Source organism: Perognathus longimembris, chromosome 14 (genome assembly GCF_023159225.1).
Source record: "Perognathus longimembris pacificus isolate PPM17 chromosome 14, ASM2315922v1, whole genome shotgun sequence".
NCBI classification, from domain to species: Eukaryota; Metazoa; Chordata; class Mammalia; order Rodentia; family Heteromyidae; genus Perognathus; species Perognathus longimembris.
The window spans coordinates 53,725,678-53,744,398 of NC_063174.1; the positions used below are offsets into that span (position 1 = coordinate 53,725,678).

Genomic DNA, 18,721 nt, shown 5'->3' on the forward strand with positions numbered 1-18,721 from the left:
TCAACCACTCGAGCCCTAGCTCCCCTTGTGGCTTTTGGTGATTTACTGGGGATGAGTGTCGTGGACTGTCCTGTCTGAGCTGGCTTGGAATGGCGATCCTCAGGTCTCCGCCTCCTGGGCAGCTAGGATTACAGTGGTGGTGCACCAGCACCCTGCAATTGCCTGTAATCACATGGAGGCAGAAGCAATCATGACTTCAAAGCCAGCCCAAGTTGGGCTGAAACACACAGCTCATGCCAGCAGCAATCCCAGCTACGTGGGTGGTAGATAGCAGGATATGGTTCAAGGCCAGCCAGCTCCCCCCCCCCCCCGCCCCACCCCAAAGTTACACACAACCTCCCCACACCAGTAAGCTCATTATGGTGAGCTGTACTTGTCTCAACTCTCAAGAAGGCAGTAAGGAGGAGAATCACAGTTGAGGCTACCCTGGGCCAAGACATTAAAGCCCAGACAACATAGCAAACTCCTCCCCACCTTTCAGTTTGTGCTGGTACTGGAGCTTGAACTCAGGACCTCAGCTCTTGCTTGGCCTTTTGGCTTGAGACTAGCACTCTAACCACTTGAGCCACAGTAACACTTCCGGCTTTTTGCTGATTACTTGGAGGTAAGTCTCATGGATTTTTCTGCCTGGTTGGGTTCGAACCAGCATCCACAGATCGCAGTAGCTAGGATTACAAGTGTGAGGCATCAGTGCCTAGCCAAAAGCTGTCTTGGCTCTACCATTGAGCATCTCTATCCTCCCTTTGGAGAAAACCTGAGAATGTGGAAAGCTGAATTCATCAGCACAGCAAGAGGGCATCAGGGACACACAAGAAATGTGGTCTGAATGGGGTAAAGAATGCCAACATCTGAGATAAGGAAGACAGCTATTAAAAGATAGACCAGCCATAGTAAAGCACAGTGCTAAGAAGCCAAGGGAAAGGAATGAAGATGGGTGGGTAGCCAATGCTATTTGTCAAGCCATAGGAGGGTGTAGTGTGACTCACGCTAGTGGTTTCTGTAGAATGGTGATGGAAAGGCAACTAAACAAAAGTGCATCTAGCACACCAGGCACTGGTGGCTCATGGCTGCCATCATAGCCACTCAAAAGGCTGGGGTCTGAGGATCGCAGTTCAAAACCAGCCTAGACAGGGAAGTCCCCATGAGACTCTCATCTCAAATTAAACCACCTGAAAACCAGAAGTGGCTCAAAGTGGTAGAACATTAGCCTTGAACAAGAGTTCAGGAATAGTGCCCAGGCCATGAGCTCAAGCCCCATGATTGACAGAAAAAACGAAAGACAAACAAAAACCCAGCACTTATCTCCTGTAAGTCTTATGGAAGAATTTACCTAGGAGAACAAGGCCAGATAAAGTTGTGTCTCCAATCACAGCAATTTAAAGAAGAGGGCATTGGGTGTTCTCGCTGAGCTTTTGTTTTTCCCCAAAGGCTAGTACTCAAGTCTGTTTCTGGCCCAGGCTGGCTTTGAACCTCAATCCTCAAAACTCAGCCTCCTTCAAGCACAAGCTTCTGGCACCCAGCTCAAAATGATTTTTAACAATGCTGTTTTCTGTCAGTTGAGTGCTTGAACTCAGTGCCTGGGTGCTCTGTTCTTGAGCTCCTTTTACTCAAGGCTAGTGCTCTACAATGTTTAGCCACAGCTCCACCTCTGGTTTTTGAGTGTTTAATTGGTGATGAGTCTCACACAAAACTTTTCTGCCTGGGCTGGCTTCAAACTGTAATCCTCAGGTCTCAGCTTCCTGAGTAGCTAGGATTGCAGGGGGGGCTGGGAATATGGCCTAGGGGTAGACTGCTTATCTCGTATACATGAAGCCCTGGGTTCAATTCCCCAGCACCACATATATAGAAAACGGCCAGAAGGAGCGCTGTGGCTCAAGTGGCAGAGTGCTAGCCTTGAGCAAAAAGAAGCCAGGGACAGTGCTCAGGCCCTGAGTTCAAGCCCCAGGACTGGCAAAAAAAAAAAAAATAGAAAACCCCCCAAACATCCCCAAATATGTTTGAAACACAATTGTTAATTAACAGAGCTTTCTAGATACACAAAACAGGATTGACTGAGATCCTACTTTATTTGCCAATTAAGCTGGTAATTTCTATTATTAATAGCCAAGCCTTGTGACAGAAGCAGCGCTAATCTCTAGTGAAATAAAGTCAATTTTCTCTGTCATTTTTGGTGCCAGTTCTGGGGCTGAACTCAGAACTTCTAAATTCTTGACTTTTCCACTCAAAGCTGGTGTTCTTCCACTCGAGCCACAATTCTAATTCTTTTTGCTAGATCATTGGAGAGAAGTCTTGAGGATTTGTCTGTCCAGATAGCTTCAAACTGCTTTGATCTTCAGATCTTAGCCTCCTAAGTAGTGCCTAGCTCAAATTTAATCTCTTATAGTTAACTACATTCTGAAAATACGTATTTACAGAGGAATAAGCAAGCAAGGAAGAGCTCCATTATTCAAGTTGTAACACTTTTTCTTAAGAGTGAAGGTATGAGGAATTGAGATTTATTTTTGTTTCCTTGAAATAATTTTGGGTCTGAGGGATGCAGTCAGTGTCTCTGCTGGCCACTGCCAGCCCATGCACCACCATATAAGCAAGATCCCCAGCCCCCCACATAGAGCTTTAGTAAAGCGACAGCTGGGGGTACTTACTCGTTTAGGAAACACTGGTATTCCAAAGGGAATAGTTGAAAAATTTTTTAAAAAGGAAAGAAAGAAACGAAACATACAACTAATACAATTTCTCTTGCTCTTCACTTTTCTTTTTATTATTCAAAAGTCAAATGTTTTTTAAATCATCCATCCTCAATTTTGATTTAATGTACCGTCATTTCCCCAAGATATGAAATTTTAGAATCTCTTTGGAATACTAATTTCATGTTTCTAGGTTTAACAAAACTGCTTTTTAAATTCCACTCTATTTCCCTGAAATCTTGAGACAGTTGCTGATGTAAATTTTAATATAAAATACTTAGTCACAAAATAGTATTGCTTTTGTATGCACATAGTTGTAAGATTAATTTGCTTTTGTCAATAAAAACTATACCATCTTTCATAAAACTCTAAACAAATTAAGAACTGTGATGTAGAACAAAAATTACACATGGTAAAACAGGTACCAGCACAACGTTAGGTTATATTACATCAAAAAATGTTTTAATGGTCCCAAATATATATATTCAACAACTAAGCATACACTCAGGGGAGGAAAATTTTTTTTAAAAAAAAAATTATGACACAAATGACCACATCTAGAATTCCACTCAATCTTTAATCAAGCAGGGAGAAATCCCTACTTTACAAAAAAAAAAATAAATCTGCAGTTTGAAGGGCAACGGGAACAGATAAAAAAAGAGGAAACTTTGTATTTGCCCCACCCCCACAGAGGTTTTCCAAACCTGTTGAAACTTGACTAAAATGTTCAGAATGTACGATTTTAAAGGCAGGTCTCTTTATACAAAGAAACTGCTGGCATTCTTATCTAGTGAAGAACTATGGCAGAAAGGCTCATTCTTCCAAGTCTCAAACATGGTCCAAGAAAGCATGTTCTGATTGTAGCAACTGACCAGTCAATCCAGAGTTCCACTTACAAAACCCCTGCCCTGTTGGCTTTTTGTTTCCATTTCCTTCCCTGAGAAAAGGGCAATGTGTGGTCCAAGCTGGAGAGCTCAAAGGCTTAAATCTTCCCCCAAAAGCATGGTATCCCCTCCTCCTGCTCCATTGAATTGGCACTTGATGAGCAGAAGTCCAGTGCGCACAGCTGATCTATGTCAGTCATTCACAAGAGACCACTGCGCTTTGTTGTGGATTTCTGTAGGGGGGAGGGGTAGAGAACCAGTTCTGTCAACAGGTACTGATCATAGGCAGTTGCCATTATTATGACTCGAATTTTGCTTTCTTTGACAATGGTATCGTGTCTTCCTTGTCTTCATCCTCATCATCATCTTCATCGTCATCAGGATAATCTACCAGACCCACAAGGCCTCCCTGTAGAGAAATATGGATTATTTAATGAACAAAACAGTATCTCTAAAAATACCTGTGTGCTTATTAAGACAGTAAAAAGTAGAGATCTTACCTCAACACATTAACTTATGGTTGTATCTGGGAGATGGGACTGTGTGCAAGTGAAACTCATTATTCTATTTTCCTAATCATAATTTTTGGAAATTTTACCAAATTTTGGAAAGTTACTTAGTACTACACAAAAAATTCTCCTAGCCAGCACTAGTGGCTCATGCCTGTAATCCTAGCTTAAATTTAGGAGGCTGAGATCTGAGGATAGTGGCTCTAAGCTAACTTAGGCGAACTTCCATGAAACTCTTTATCTCCGATAAACTGCTTAGGAAAAGCTGGAAGTGGTGCTGTGGCTCTAGTGTTAGAGAGCTAGTCTTTTTGTTTGTTTCTTTAGTTTTTGTTTGTTTGTTTTCTTTGGCTGGTCCTTGATCACTGGGCCTGGATGCTTCTTTTTCTCAAGGCGAGTACTCTACCATTTGATCCACATCACCACTTCTGGCTTTTTTGAGTAGTTTACTAGAGATAGGAGTCTCAAGTCCACCGGAACTACTTTAAGCCACTATCCTCAGATCTCATGGAATTTCCTGCCTGGGCTGGCTTTGAACCATGATCCTCAGATCTCAGTCTCCTGAGCAACTAGGATTACAGGCAGGCCTTTGTCACTGGCACCTGGCTAGAGTGCTAGTTTTGAGCACAAAGAAGCTCAGGGACAGTACCCAGGGCCTGAGTTCAAGCCCCAGGACTACTCTTGCACCACCACCCCTCCAAAAAAAAATTCTCTTAGCAAATCACTCAGGAGATGGAAACAAACTACACAAGTCTGACAACCTGAAATGAGGACAGACTATGGAACCTTAGCAAAATAGCTTATCTGCCTGGTCCTCATTTATGCATTCAGGCTTCCTGTCAGCCTGATCCGACACCAGAAACCATTGCTGCACCCTTCCACAGAGAATTCACATCACTTTGCTCTCAGCTTGTCCCTAGAGTCAGCTTCACAGATTCACTCCTTAGTCCTAAGTGGGGTTTCCTGCTAATGTCAGAGGAAGAGAGACTGTACATAGACATTATATTACTAATTTATTAGATCAGTGAATCCCAATGAAAGCCCATTAAACAGCTAGTCCAATAATTACAAATTAATTTATGCTTTAAAAAAGCTAGTGAAAGGCAATCAGAAGAACTAGCTTTGTACTGAGATGTATTTTCTATATTTTGTTATTGGGTTCCTTTCTAACGATAATGTTAGGGAACTTTGGTTACACAATGACTGTTAAGGAAACTTAAAATCAAGAGAGCAAAGGGCAGAATGTGAGTCCAGGAGATACACTGTACCTTTGTGGTAATAGCTGCCGTCTGGGCTGTACTCTTAGGGACGGATCCAGGAGAGCCTGGAGAACCTGGGGATCCGGGGGACCCTGGTGATCCTGGCAGGTTTGCTGATGACTGGCTGGTGAGGTTCGTTTTTGTCCCGCTGGACAGGGAAAGCTTGAAACTTGGGCTCTGCCGTCCAGAAAGATTCGTTTTCAGAAGCACCTCTTTTTCCTCACTTTCTTTTACTAAAAGCAAGAAAATGGTCAACAGTGGTTACCTACACTCTTTTTTTTTGAAATCGGTCATGTGGGGGCTGGGGATATGGCCTAGTGGCAAGAGTGCCTGCCTCATATACATGAGGCCCTGGGTTCGATTCCCCAGCACCACATATACAGAAAATGGTCAGAAGTGGCGCTGTGGCTCAAGTGGCAGAGTGCTAGCCTTGAGCAAGAAGAAGCCAGGGACAGTGCTCAGGCCCTGAGTCCAGGACTGGCCAAAAACAAAACAAAACAAAACAAAACAAAACGAAATCGGTCATGTGGCTTAAACTCAAGGCCTGGGCTCCGTCCCTGAGTTCTTCAGCTCAAGGCTAGTGCTCTACCACTCTGAGCCACAGGGCCACATCCAGTTTTCTGGTGGTTAATTGGAGATAAGTCTCCTGGACTTTCATGTTCAGGCCAGCAGATCTCACATCTCAGCCTCCCAAGTAGCTGAGCGACCAGCACCTAGACCCCATACTTAGTTTTTAAGTTCTATATGGATGTGATACTAAAACATCAACCATGGCTTTCTCCTTTGCTGAGGAGCAGCTTGGGAATGATGAACAAAGCGTACATTGAATTGCATTGCATACATTATCCACTAAATTTTACAATGGAGAAGGAATGAAACTTTCACTATCACATTTTGTATTCTTACCTTCCAGAAATAATACAGTCATCTTTACTCATTCAGGTTTTATTTTTGGTGCTGGTTCTGGGGCTTGAACTCAGGGCCTAAGGGCTCTCCCTGAGCTTCTTTTTGCTCGTGTCTAGCACTCTACCACTTGAGTCATAGTTCCACATCCAGCTTTTTGAGGGTGGCTAATTGGAGATAAGAGTATCATGAACTGCTCATGCTGGCTCCGAACTGTGATGCTCAGATCTCAGCCTCCTGAGGAGCTATGATTACAGGCATGAATGGTGGGTGCACTCAATTTAAAGGTAAAAACTAGGAACTCAGCTATGTCAACAGAGCAACGGTCTTTCTCAATTACTGTATCATTAGACATTCAAAGTGCATGTTGATTTCAACGTACATTTCTTCCTTTCCATGAATTTACTTATTGGATCCATAATGTCATCATCATTTTTACTTTTATCAGATGGAGACACTACAGTTTCTCCATCTTCCATGTCATCTTCATCTGTGTTAAACCACATCTCCTCTTCATCTTCTAGCGTTCTGGCATCTCGTCGATACCTATGATTCCTCAAGATGGAACGCATGCTATGAGTAAAGAGAAGAAAATATATATGTAGTATCTTAGAAAAAAAAAGTCAGTTGAGCACGAGTAGCTAGCTCGTGCTGGTAATCCTAGGTACTCAAGAGGCTAAGATTTTTAGTTCAAAGCCAGCCTGGAAATGAAAGCCCATGAGACTTTTTATCTCCAATTAACCACCGGAAAACTGGAAGTGGAACTGTGGCTCCAAGTGGTAAAGCATTAGCCTTGAGCAAAATAGAACTCAGGAAAAGCTCCTAGGCCCAATAACAACAACAACAAAAAGCCTTCTTTTGGGAGTGATGCTGGGGCTTGAACTTAAGATTCTTGCACCACACTTTCAGCCTGGACATTTGAGTTACTTAGAAGACCTATTCAAGCAAACTTTTCTGCTTTGGCGGTCTCAGATGGTGATCCTCCAGATCTCAGATCCCTGAGTGGCTAGGATTATATGCCTGAGCGAATGGCACCCAACTAGTACCAGAGAGCCCTAATAGGCATAAACACACATATACAGAACCGGAGGCAACTCAGATTCCACCCAACATGCAAAGAAACACATGCCATCACACCTATTATTAACAAGTGGAATCAGACTTCTTATCATCAAAATCATACAATTACAGATCAGTTACTGAACATGTCAACTTGCTAGGAATTGATAAGTACTAATTACATATGTAAAAGTACACTATAAATATGAACCCAAACATTTAGAAAACTGTACAGTATGCAAAAGAATAATTTGTCATTCAAAGCAAGTAAGAGAACAGTATCCTGATGTAGTTTTGAATACCAGAACTGTCTCCTGGTATTACACATACAAATGATGTTGATGTCTGCATATCACACTAGTATCTAGTTACAGCTTCAGAATAAACCTATCTGCCTACCTCTCCTTTCCAAGCCAAAACAACAAGAACAACAACAAAAGAGCCATTATACAACTTACTACAGAACGAAAAACAGCTCAAATATTTACCTGTCGAGTTTGGGGTTGTCTTGTCTTTCTCTTTGTTGTTCAAATCTCAGTTTTAATCCTTTAAATGTCTGCACGTAATCAACATCTTCCAGTGCTTTCCAGTAATTTTCAATTACATGAGCAGTTAACGATTTTATATCTTCCTACAGAAAAAGTTATACTGAAATTAATGATAGGAAAGTATCATTTTGACAAGGTATGGTTTTACTATCGTAAATATAATTCACCAAAAAGTTGAATTTTGTGAAATTATATAATCTTAGTGAAAACTAATGAAAATGGAACAAGATATACCCATGAGAAGCTGTTCCCCCCCTCCCCCCACCATGACAGTCTTAGGGCTTTAATTCAGAACCTGAGCTTTTTTTGTTCAAGGCTAGTGCTCTACAGTTGAACCACAGCTCCACTTTTGGCATTTTGATGGTTAATCAAAGATAAAACTCACACTTTCCTTCCCAGGATGGCTAGGAATCATGATTCTCACCCAACCATCTTGATTAGCTAAGATTACAGGCACAAGCCACTGGCGCTGGCTTTGCTTCCGTTTTTTCTATATCTCAGAACTGTTTACGGTCTTTCCAAAGTTTACGTACAGGTCCTACCTGAAGATTATGACTCCTTATTTCTGCATCACGGATTTCAAAATTGTGCTACAGAAAGTTCAGGAATCGATAATGGTGATGGTCACATAACAAATAATATAAAGGTAGTTATTTATTTACCCTTAGATTATGAATTCAGAGTTGCAAACTTTATACTACATATATTTTACCATAATTTTCTCGCTAGGTGTGCCAGGCTGGCCTTGACCTACCCTGCCCATCCTCCATCAGCCATCACATTTATGCTGCTACATCTAGCATTATTTATTTATTTATATATATATATTTTTAAGAACCAGAATATGGTAGAAAGCTCATCTAGCATCTGTGAAGTTCTGGGTTCGATTCCTTAGTTCCACATAAACAGAAAAAGCCAGAAGTGGTGCTGTGGCTCAAGTGGTAGAGTGCTAGCCTTTGCTCAAAAGAAGCCATTCATATCAGTAGTTATTATTAAAGAACTAAGAAGAGCCAGATACTGGTGGCTTATGCCTGTAATCCTAGGCTACTCAGGAGGCTGAGATCTAAGAATCACAGATTAAAACCAGCCCAGGCAGGAAAGTGTGCAACTCTTATCTCCAATTAACCACCAGAAAGCCAGAAGTGGCACTGTAGCTAATCAACAAAAACAAACAAAAAACCAAGAAGGAATATGAAACTGTCCTAGCAACAAGTGAAGGTCCAAAAAAGCATTCAAATGCTTGTCTGTCAACTCCAGATTTCCTATAATGATAAACATGGCTGTTAAATTGGTTTCAAACCACTCTATGCAGACTACTATGATATTCGGGAACTGAATTGATCACAAGTTTTTGGAAACATGGTTTTATTTAATCCCCAAAAATTTCACACGTAATTCCAAGTCAAAATACCAACCAAGAATGCAATTCTCACTTAAAATAAAAAGTCTAATTTAAAAATATAGAACCTACCACTCTGATAAATTCAAACATTTCTATTATGGCAGAGTTCATCAGATTGTAGCGGGATCCATTGTTGAGAAATGCTTTGACTACAGGTTCAAATAAAAAACTTTTCATTATGTAGCGGTTATAAAACTCATCTTTTAGGCCAATAATCTTTCTCTTAAAACGAAGGGCACCTGAAAAACAGAGGCACTTAAGTCACACTTTCTATATTTTAGACTTACCAAAACAGAATGAACAAAACCTGTGTAACAAGTATTGGAAATTCTTTATGTACAGTAATATGTACACACCTGGAAATGAGAACCTTTGGAAATGAGAACTTAAAGATAAGGATTTTAAAAGTACTGTCAGAAAATATATTCCCAAGAGTGTATGTCATCATAGAACCCAAGTCTTAGAAAGCCATAAAAATTCTGGTAATATGCCAGCAACTAATGTCCAAAATGTTATTTACATCTTATTTAAGATGTCTCTCTTACTATTTAAGGTGAAAAATTCCCAACATATCCTTTTAATAAATATTTTTCAAGCAATAGAAAAACTTATTTTATTAGGGCAATCCACTGCATAAGAATTTGATCTCCATTAATTCTGGACACTCTTTGCATTAGAGTTCTAGGACTAGATTGGTTGTCTGTGGATGTAGGTGTAAAGGCTGTCAACCCATAAAGCTGCATGATCCCAAATTTGCCTTCCCATACTTTAGAAATAAAATTAGAGGATATTGTTAAATGTGGTCCTCTTTGTTTATTGCACAGCGAGTATGCTTTTTTAATTGTTTTCTTAGTTTTCCTTTTTACAGTTAATTAGGCTTTAACTTACAGATTAAAAAGAATATTTGTATCTTGAAGTATGGGGAGTTAAGTCACCATTCGTCAAGATCCAAATATACTCAAGACAACTAGACTTCAACAAAGCCCTATTTACCACAAGGAATTATCAGTAAGTTAATGCCCCAGTTATTGCAAACAGTTCAAAAAAGCATACTCACTTCATGCAGTCACATCGTCTTCGGTTGGCAAGATTATAATATTGTGTTTGTATTTTGGTTTCTTTGGAGATCATGGAAGTGGCTCGTTAAATTGCCAATTTGTTATTAATCAAGTCCTTCATGAGCAGGTAGCCAGGCAACCATGCTGACACGGTTTCTGGGTGGGAAGGCAGAGGAGTAAAGCAGCTCAATTTTTCTTTATTTGGCAGAAAGAGGTCCACAAGTGAATGCCCAATTAGGTACAGCTGATTATAAACTGCCTTAACAATCCAACTTATTTAAGAGTGTCTCTTTCTAAAGAGATACTCTGGGCAGGGAATTTCAAAATAGTTTATAGAATAACTGCGTTTGTTTTTTTTTTAAGCTGAGTACTTTCAAGAACATATGCATGGTAAAGATGTTTTAAACTTAAGAGGCATCATTCTGGGCAGCAAAATCAAAGCCAAGCAAGGATCATGATCCTTTTTTGGGGGGTGGGTGGGGGTGGGGCTTTTGTTAACTAAGAAAGGAATGAAGGGACAGTTCCACTTGGTATAATAAAAATGAATACTTAAGAACTAATGCTAATAGGACAAATTTTATGCTTTCAACAAGAGCTACTATTATTCTAAGAATGGGTACTCCAATTCTGCAGGCTTTGTGGTAGACTTGTGTCCTACTACAACATACACTCTCTGTCCCTTTATACAGTTCCTAGGCGTGGGAGAAGAAGCCCCACCTTTTCTGGAAATGTCTCAGAACAAGGCATGCAGATGGCACCCCAACACCCTCGAAAGCACTTCTATATGCAGGAATTGCTCAGGTAGAAAGGTGATTCTGAAGACCTTTTTGTCGAAAGGGGAAGAGGTGTCCTCATTTCCATTTGCCCTCAATTATTCTTATTAGTAATTATTTTTCTATTTAACCACCCCCACAAAAAAACAGCATAAAAATATTCAACCACTATTTCTTTCTGTTGAATAAAAACTTGTTTTCCACTCCTCTATATTATCATCTTTATAGTAACAATTTTTTTAAAAAAGCTGTTTTCCCATGGAACATGATAAATTATACAGGACTCTAGGCATTCCACACAGTGATACCAAATGAGGATATTTTTGGAGGAGGAACACAAAGGCATAATGCCCATGTGCCACCTGATCATATAAAATAGCATTTATCAAAATGAAACATGAATCATTAAAACAAACAAACCTGCTTTCCAAATTTTACAGTTTCTAGGAAGTCAATTCACTAATAGATTAGAAAAGGCTTTGAGGACAGGCAAATTTGGCATCACCATAGCCTTTTCCCTGTGAAGTACACTCTGAACTCACTAACCTCATGTTGAGAATGTCTAGTGCTTAATTTCAATTATCTTTTAAAAAAAAAACTGTCTATCTTACCCAACAAGAGATTTCATATGCTAAGTCTTTTTTCTTTGCCTCCTAAGTATCTAACACGACGTGAAAGCCTGTAATGCAGTCTAGTAGTGTGAGGAATCAAATCCTGGGCCTTGTGCATATGCATGCTAGGCAACATTCTACCACAGAGCTACACCCCAGTCCTAAAAGTCAAACTGAAACACATTTTTTATAGATTTCCACATTTTGAGCAAAAACTGCTCACCAACATATGACAAAGTATACTAATCAAGGAACAAGTTTCCTGCTATCCACCCAACTGTCCTTTACTCCTAATGTATACTATGCAGCTCACTTTTTTTTTGGGAGGGGGGTGGGGGGGACTGGTCCTGGGGCTTGAAGTCAGGGCCTGGGCACAGTCTCTCTGAACTTTTTTTTTTGCTCAATACTACCGCTCTACCACAGCTCCATTTACAGGCTTTTGAGTGATTTATTGGAGTCTCATATACTTTCCTACCCAGGCTGATTTTGAAAGGCTATCAGCCTCCTCAGCCCTCAGCCTCCTAAGTAGCTAAGATTACAGGTGTGAGCCACTTGCACCCAGCTCAATAATTCTTATTGAAAGGGCTTTTCAGTGTCTGGTATCTTTACTAAGATTCACTCTCAATTCTCCGGAGAAAGGTCCACTTTAAGGAGTTAGGCCTAACAATAGCCTAAGTTTATAAAGTATCCACACAATAAAAGATAACTAAAACTTTGCCAGCATACTTGCCAGAAATATAAACTTTCATTTACTTACGATACTTCTCATTGGGTTACCAAAAAAAAAAAAAAAATGCCTTTACAGTGCTGCAAAGCAAAGTAAGAGGAGAAGAAGAAGGCTCACCTTTCAGCGGCCACTCTCCAGTCCCCACTGGGCTGTGTGTCCTACATGCACTAACACACCAGGCCATATTCTCGGACAAGCAAATTCCAGCGACCTCTTTTATGAACATTTCTTGTATATCTTATCTAGAATAAACTTTCTTTACCATACTTCCATGTGCCTCACTATAGCCTTAAGCTGTAGTCTGATTTTCATGGACTGACTCCTTTCGCCCAGGCTCTCCTTGAACTGTTATCTTCCCACTTCTGCCTGAGTAACTGGAATTACAGGCATCTGCCACCACATTAAGCTTTATCTTCACTTTATGTGTGTGTGTGTGTGCATGTGCGTGTACACGTGTGTAGGTACTAGGGCTTCAACTCAGGACCCCCATTCTCACTTGGCTTTTTTATTCAAAGCTAGTGCTCTACTGCTCCAGCCTTATCTTCACTTGTGAGTTTTGTGGTTCGATGGAGCAAGAGACAGACTTTTCTGCCCCAGCTGGCTCAGAATCAGGAGCATCAGATCTCAGCCTCCTGAGTAGTTAGGATTACAGGCATGACCAATGGGCACCTGGCTCATCTGCACTTTCTTATTTATTTAGATTGATTGATTTTGTCGGTCATGAACTCAGAGCCTGGGAACTGTCCCTAAACTCTTTTGCTCAAGGCTTACTAGTGAGTGCTCTACTACTTTGAGCCACAACTACTTCCTTTTTTTTTTTTCCCTGTACAGGCTGGCTTTGAACCATGACCCTCAGATCTCAGCCTCCTGAGTAGCTAGGATGGATTATAGGGTGAGCCACTGGTATCCAGCTTATCTTCACTTTCTTAGTACCAGTGAGTACTAAGAAAATCAAATCTATGATACTACTGCTACTAAGAAAAACAAAATAAAGAATGAGATAGTATTTATAACATCATGCCATAAACTATAAACTCACCTTGACTTTAGATGATCAATGGGTAAAAATGTACATCTTAGAATCAGTGAAATATAAAATGTATTATGTAATACATGTTGAAATAAAACTGCTATTCGTTTATCCCATTTTCCCATTCTGTCCCATCTGCCAAACTATTTCTCACACATGAATAAAATCCTTTATGCTGACATGAAAGATTCAGAAGGGCTGTGAATATGGCCTAGTGGCAAAGAGTGCCTGCCTCATTTACATGAAGCCCTGGGCTTGATTCCCCAGCACCACATATATAGAAAACCGGAAGTGGCACTGTGGCAGAGTGCTAGCCTTGAGCAAAAAGAAGCCAGGAACAGTGCTCAGGCCCTGAATCCAAGGCCCAGGACTAGCAAAAATAAAAATAAATAAATAAATGAATTCAGAATTACAAACTTCCTTTACACTTGGCTTTGGTGCTCTCTCACTCTTCCTGAGTATATTAGAAAAATAATAAGATTTTTAAAAGAACTTTTATATGTGCTCAACTCACAGATATAATAGTAAGACAAAACAGGGTGTGTGTCTAAGTTACTGCCACAAATGCTACCAATTACTTTTGGATGAAAAGAGATTACTAAAATCAACAATAAAGATCCTGGATAAGCTCATAGTAGGTCAACCTATAATCCTATATACTCAGGAGGCTGAGATCCAGAAAGCAAGGTTTGAATTCAGGTCAGGCAAAACAGTTTACATAAGACTACAAAATAACGAGCAAAATGCTAGTTTGGTAAACGCTCAAGTTGTAAAGAGTCAGCTGAGCAAGCCAGCCAAATAAGTGAGAAGCTTTGGGTTCAAAGTCCAATACTAAGAAAAAGGGAGAGAATGGTGGGGAGAAGAGATAGACCAGTTTTGAAGTCAGTGGAAAGTAAATCAATTGATTATCTACAAGTGACAAGAAGAAAATATGTTCTGACCACACCTATCTTTAGGATCTATATGTGCTGAAGTGTGTAGAATACTCTGAAAAATTTGAGTTAGGGAACTTCACAAATGTTACCCAATAGTTTATTAGGGAAACCTCCAACTATAAAGTAATAAAGAAATAATAATAATAATAAAAATCACAACTTACCTTTCAAGACTAAAAGACAAAAAGTGAGCTGCCAGCATGTATCTCTTACAACGCTTCCAGAGAGCTGAGCACCAGTGGCTCATGCGTATAATCCTAGCTACTCAGGAGGCTGAGATCTGAGAATTGTGGTTCAAAGCCAGCTCGGGCAGAAAAGTCTGTGACACTTTTATGTCACAAAAAAACAACAACACAAAAACCACAAAAAAATCCTGGAATTGGAGTTGTGGCTCAAGTGGTAGAGCACTAGCACAAAAAGCTCAGAGACAGTGCCCAGGCCCAGAGTTCAAGTTCCAGGACAAGAAGAAAAAAGAAAGAAGGAAGAAGAAAAACTACCTGCTGCCAACTTATTAATAAGGACAGTTTATGGAATCCCATATTTAAGAAGTCTAGCTGCTAATGATCAAAAGCACTATGGAGGAACCAATTCAAAATTCCCAAATAAATTTTAACAGTCGGGGATGGTGGCTAAAGTCCATGATTTTAGCTACCCAGGAGACTGAGATCAGGAGGTTCACGGTTTGAGGTCAACGGGCAAAAAGCTCTGGAGACCTCATCTCCACCAACAGAAAGCTGGGTATGGTAACACACATCTGGGGGGCATGGAGTAGTTAGGTCCAGGCAGCCTGGGCTTCACGAGTCCCTATTTAAGAACAAACAACCAAAAAAAAACCCATTCTGGGCACTGGTGGTTCATGGCTGTAATCTTAACTACTCAGGAGGATGAGGACTGCCGATCAAAGCCAGCCAGAACAGGAAAGCTCTTAACACCCTTATCTCCAATCAGTCACTAAAACATGAATGGAGGTGTGGTTCAAGTGGTAGAGTGCTATTCTTGAGCAAAAAGCTCAAGGACAGTGTCCAGGCCTGAATTCAAGTCCTAGGAGCAGTACCAAAACAAACAAAACCCCACAAAAACACTGGAAAACAAAAAAGTACAACTCCAAAACAAACCTCTCCTCATCTTGTATATTATAAAAAAGCTGGCCACAGATGAGATTTGGCCAGTCTTTGCCACCCAGGCACTTATTATCAAAAGTACTGTTTTCACATATGTAAATGTGTCGTTTTAATTTAAGATAATCCAGGCTCAGCAACTACACAAAATAGGTTCCCCCTTGGCCTGTTATCAGTGACCTTTTCAGACAATAATATTTAAAAGATACAACAACATAATACAGAAGGACAATAAATAATTCTATCAGAAGCTACAACACTTACATAATGCCAAGAAAGCATGTTTTGAGGCCATAAGAACCAGTACTCTGCGGAGGATATCCTTGTTGATAATGTAGTTCTTTATGTGGTAGGTATGGTGCTCCACACAAAAAGTTAGTAATTCCAGTACAAGTGCCAGTAATTGTGCAGTTTGAAAGTCATCTGAAGCAAGCAAAACACAGTTATATACTTGCAGAACACAAGTACACATACAATGAGACGTCCAGCCAGATACCACTGCATCTTTGGTATAATTACTCTATTCCCCTTCAGCTGACTGCAGTGTTTCAAACTTCTTAACTACTCGAGTCTACAGCAAATTACAGTTAGGGATTATTTTACCACCAAGCAAGTCTCTGAAGTAATTCACTCACTTTTCTTCATTCTTCCTATTCAGCCTACATACATTACATCACTAGGTTTCCCACACATTCTCAATAAATGCTCCACAGATTGAACCCAATACGAATAAAATAATCAACAAAACCAAGTCATATTTTAAAGACTTGATTCTGGAGTCACACACACACATACATAAATTAACTATTTTTTCTAAGTGGTGTTTCAAGTAAGAATTCATATGAAAACAATCCATTTCTAGAGCTTAAGAAATTTCCCAATGAAACTTTCTAAAATGACTTCCTAAACACACACGCGCGCGCACACACACACACACACACAGCCCTAAGAAATAAAAAACTGGTTCTGACAGTGCAAAAACCTAACTAAGTCCCAGCACTCAGGAGGCATAAGGACCTCCAATTTATGGCCATCCTGGGCTACAAAGTAAGACACTGTCTCAAAAACAAAAAAATCAAAATAAACAATAAAAGAAACATAATAAAGCTGCATCTAATACCAACAAATAACTGCTTTTTTTTTTTTTTTGCCAGTCCTGGGGCTTGAACTCAGGGCCTCAGCACTGTCCCTGGCTTCTTTTTGCTCAAGGCTAGCACTCTACCACTTGAGCCACAGTGCCACTTTTACCTTTTTCTATAATGTAGTACTGAGGAATTGAACTCAGAGTTTCATGTGTGCGAGGCAAGCACTCTACCACTAGGCCATATTTCCCAGGCCCCTAACTTCTTTTATACATTTTAATTTTCTGGCTAGAGTACTTTTAAAACCATTTTTGCCTTGAATTATCTCCAAAAACATTCTGGGTCAGGTGCCAGTGGCTCACGCCTGTAATCCTAGCTACTCAGGAGGCTACTCTGAGATCTGAGGATCTCAGTTTAAAGCAAGCCCAATTAACCACCAGAAAACCCCAAGTGGCAATGTGGCTGAGTGGTAGAGCACTTGCCTTGAGCTAAAGAGGTCAGGGTCAGTGCCCAGACCCAGAGTTCAAGCCCCACAACTGACAAATAAATTCTGGAACCAGGGGAATGGGAGAGGAACTATGCCCTGCTACCCTCATCTCTATCCTTTACCACTGTTATTTACCACTGTCAACACCAACTCTGAATTTCACAATTTGAGAACTTCATTAATTTCCAACCTATATTATCTTACCTTTACTGGGCTTGTCTTCTGTTGTATTTGCCAGTAAGGGAGCAGTGAGAACATGCATACAATGCTTGTAGAAGAAACCCAGGAATTCAGTCTTCTCTGTTTTCTAAGGAATCAAAAACACTTCTATGAACTTTAACAACACTGGTTCTTACCAGCAATAAACAACATACAACCTATGAAAAAGAGGAAAAATGTCCATTGCTTACATTGGCAGTGGCTAGCATGTTCTCTGGATCAACTAAAGTTCGAAGCAGGCCCATAAGTTGGACTGCTCCTCCAAGTTCAGGATCTGTATCACAAATCATATGTTCTATAATGAGGTTGATGAGCAAAATATCCTAGTAAGAAAAATACACACAATAAGAATGGCTTTACAGTGAGCTCTCGTTGTCTTATTAACTGTAAACAAAATGCAATGGCGGATTCACTGCTTTATGCAGTTTAAACTCAGGACCTCATGCTTATGAGGCCAGAATTCTACAACTACACCATCTCTCTAGCTGGACTTACTTTATTAACAGAATTTTTCTGCTGCTTTTAAATTGTTGATTAAGGCGAAAACAAAGTTTTAGCTTGATTTTAATAGGCTTTATGTCCTCTAATAATGTGAATAGCCTTCTCAGAAAGCTCAAGGGTTTACTGTCAGAGCTTTAACGAATATCTACAATTAACATTGTTCTACTTTCATTAAATTCCTTCTCTTTCTGGTAAATGATAGCTGTTCTCCATTTCAGGCCATGCTATCAGACTTCCTTTTAAAATAAATTTAGGAATATTTGGGAAGACTGGAATGTCTGAGTTGAAGAAAATGAAACTACAGGATGTAGAGAATGTACAGACAAGAGAACAGACCACTGGTTTTCCTAAGGCTCTCTTATGACTAATGTTCTACTGACTAGCCTAAGGAATAAAAAAAATCAACAGAGATTCAGTAAAAATTCTTCTTGTCCCTCTACTGAATGGTAAGATAAACAAGGACAGAGAAGACAGACAGTGTATGGATACTACTAAGTGAAAAGCTAGGCCAGGTAGCTTATACCTGAAATCCTGGCTACTCAGGAGGCTGAGATCCAGGGAATCACAGTTCAAAGCCGGCCATGATCCTCATGGGCAGAAAAGCCCCTAAGACACCATATCTCTAAAATAACCAGTGAAAAGCAGGGCTAGAGGCACGGCTCAACTGGTAGAGTGCCAGCCAAGAATAATAAGCAAGTTGTTTAAGTGCAAGGCCCTGAGTTTTAAACCCTGGTATTTCCCACATAAAGAGTGGAAATAAAGAGGCCTTATGTGTTTGGGTAAAGTATTATGAAGTACAGCAATAAATGGGTAACCAAAATAGCCCTAAGATACTGGGGTAAAAACAGTGCTTTCTTACAAAAAAAATCATGATAAATCACTTAATTTAAACCAGTACTCTTCCCCACCTAGCCTGGTGCCATAGTTTAAAAATA

At 40.1% G+C, this 18,721-nt stretch overlaps 1 protein-coding gene across 2 annotated transcripts in view; it reads right to left on the bottom strand.

The window, feature by feature from the left end:
- Positions 1-2,725: 2,725 nt before the first annotated feature.
- Ppp4r3a (protein phosphatase 4 regulatory subunit 3A) overlaps positions 2,726-18,721 on the bottom strand; it is a 43,740-nt gene continuing 27,744 nt past the window's right edge. For both annotated transcript variants that reach the window (XM_048362940.1, XM_048362941.1), the window contains exons 8-15: positions 17,477-17,608; positions 17,271-17,373; positions 15,762-15,920; positions 9,315-9,484; positions 7,784-7,926; positions 6,619-6,809; positions 5,343-5,566; positions 2,726-3,977 (exon numbers count right to left, since the gene is read on the bottom strand). In XM_048362940.1, coding sequence (XP_048218897.1) covers positions 3,867-3,977; positions 5,343-5,566; positions 6,619-6,809; positions 7,784-7,926; positions 9,315-9,484; positions 15,762-15,920; positions 17,271-17,373; positions 17,477-17,608 — 1,233 coding nt within the window. In that variant the 3' untranslated portion in view covers positions 2,726-3,866. The remainder of the gene's footprint in view (positions 3,978-5,342; positions 5,567-6,618; positions 6,810-7,783; positions 7,927-9,314; positions 9,485-15,761; positions 15,921-17,270; positions 17,374-17,476; positions 17,609-18,721) is intronic.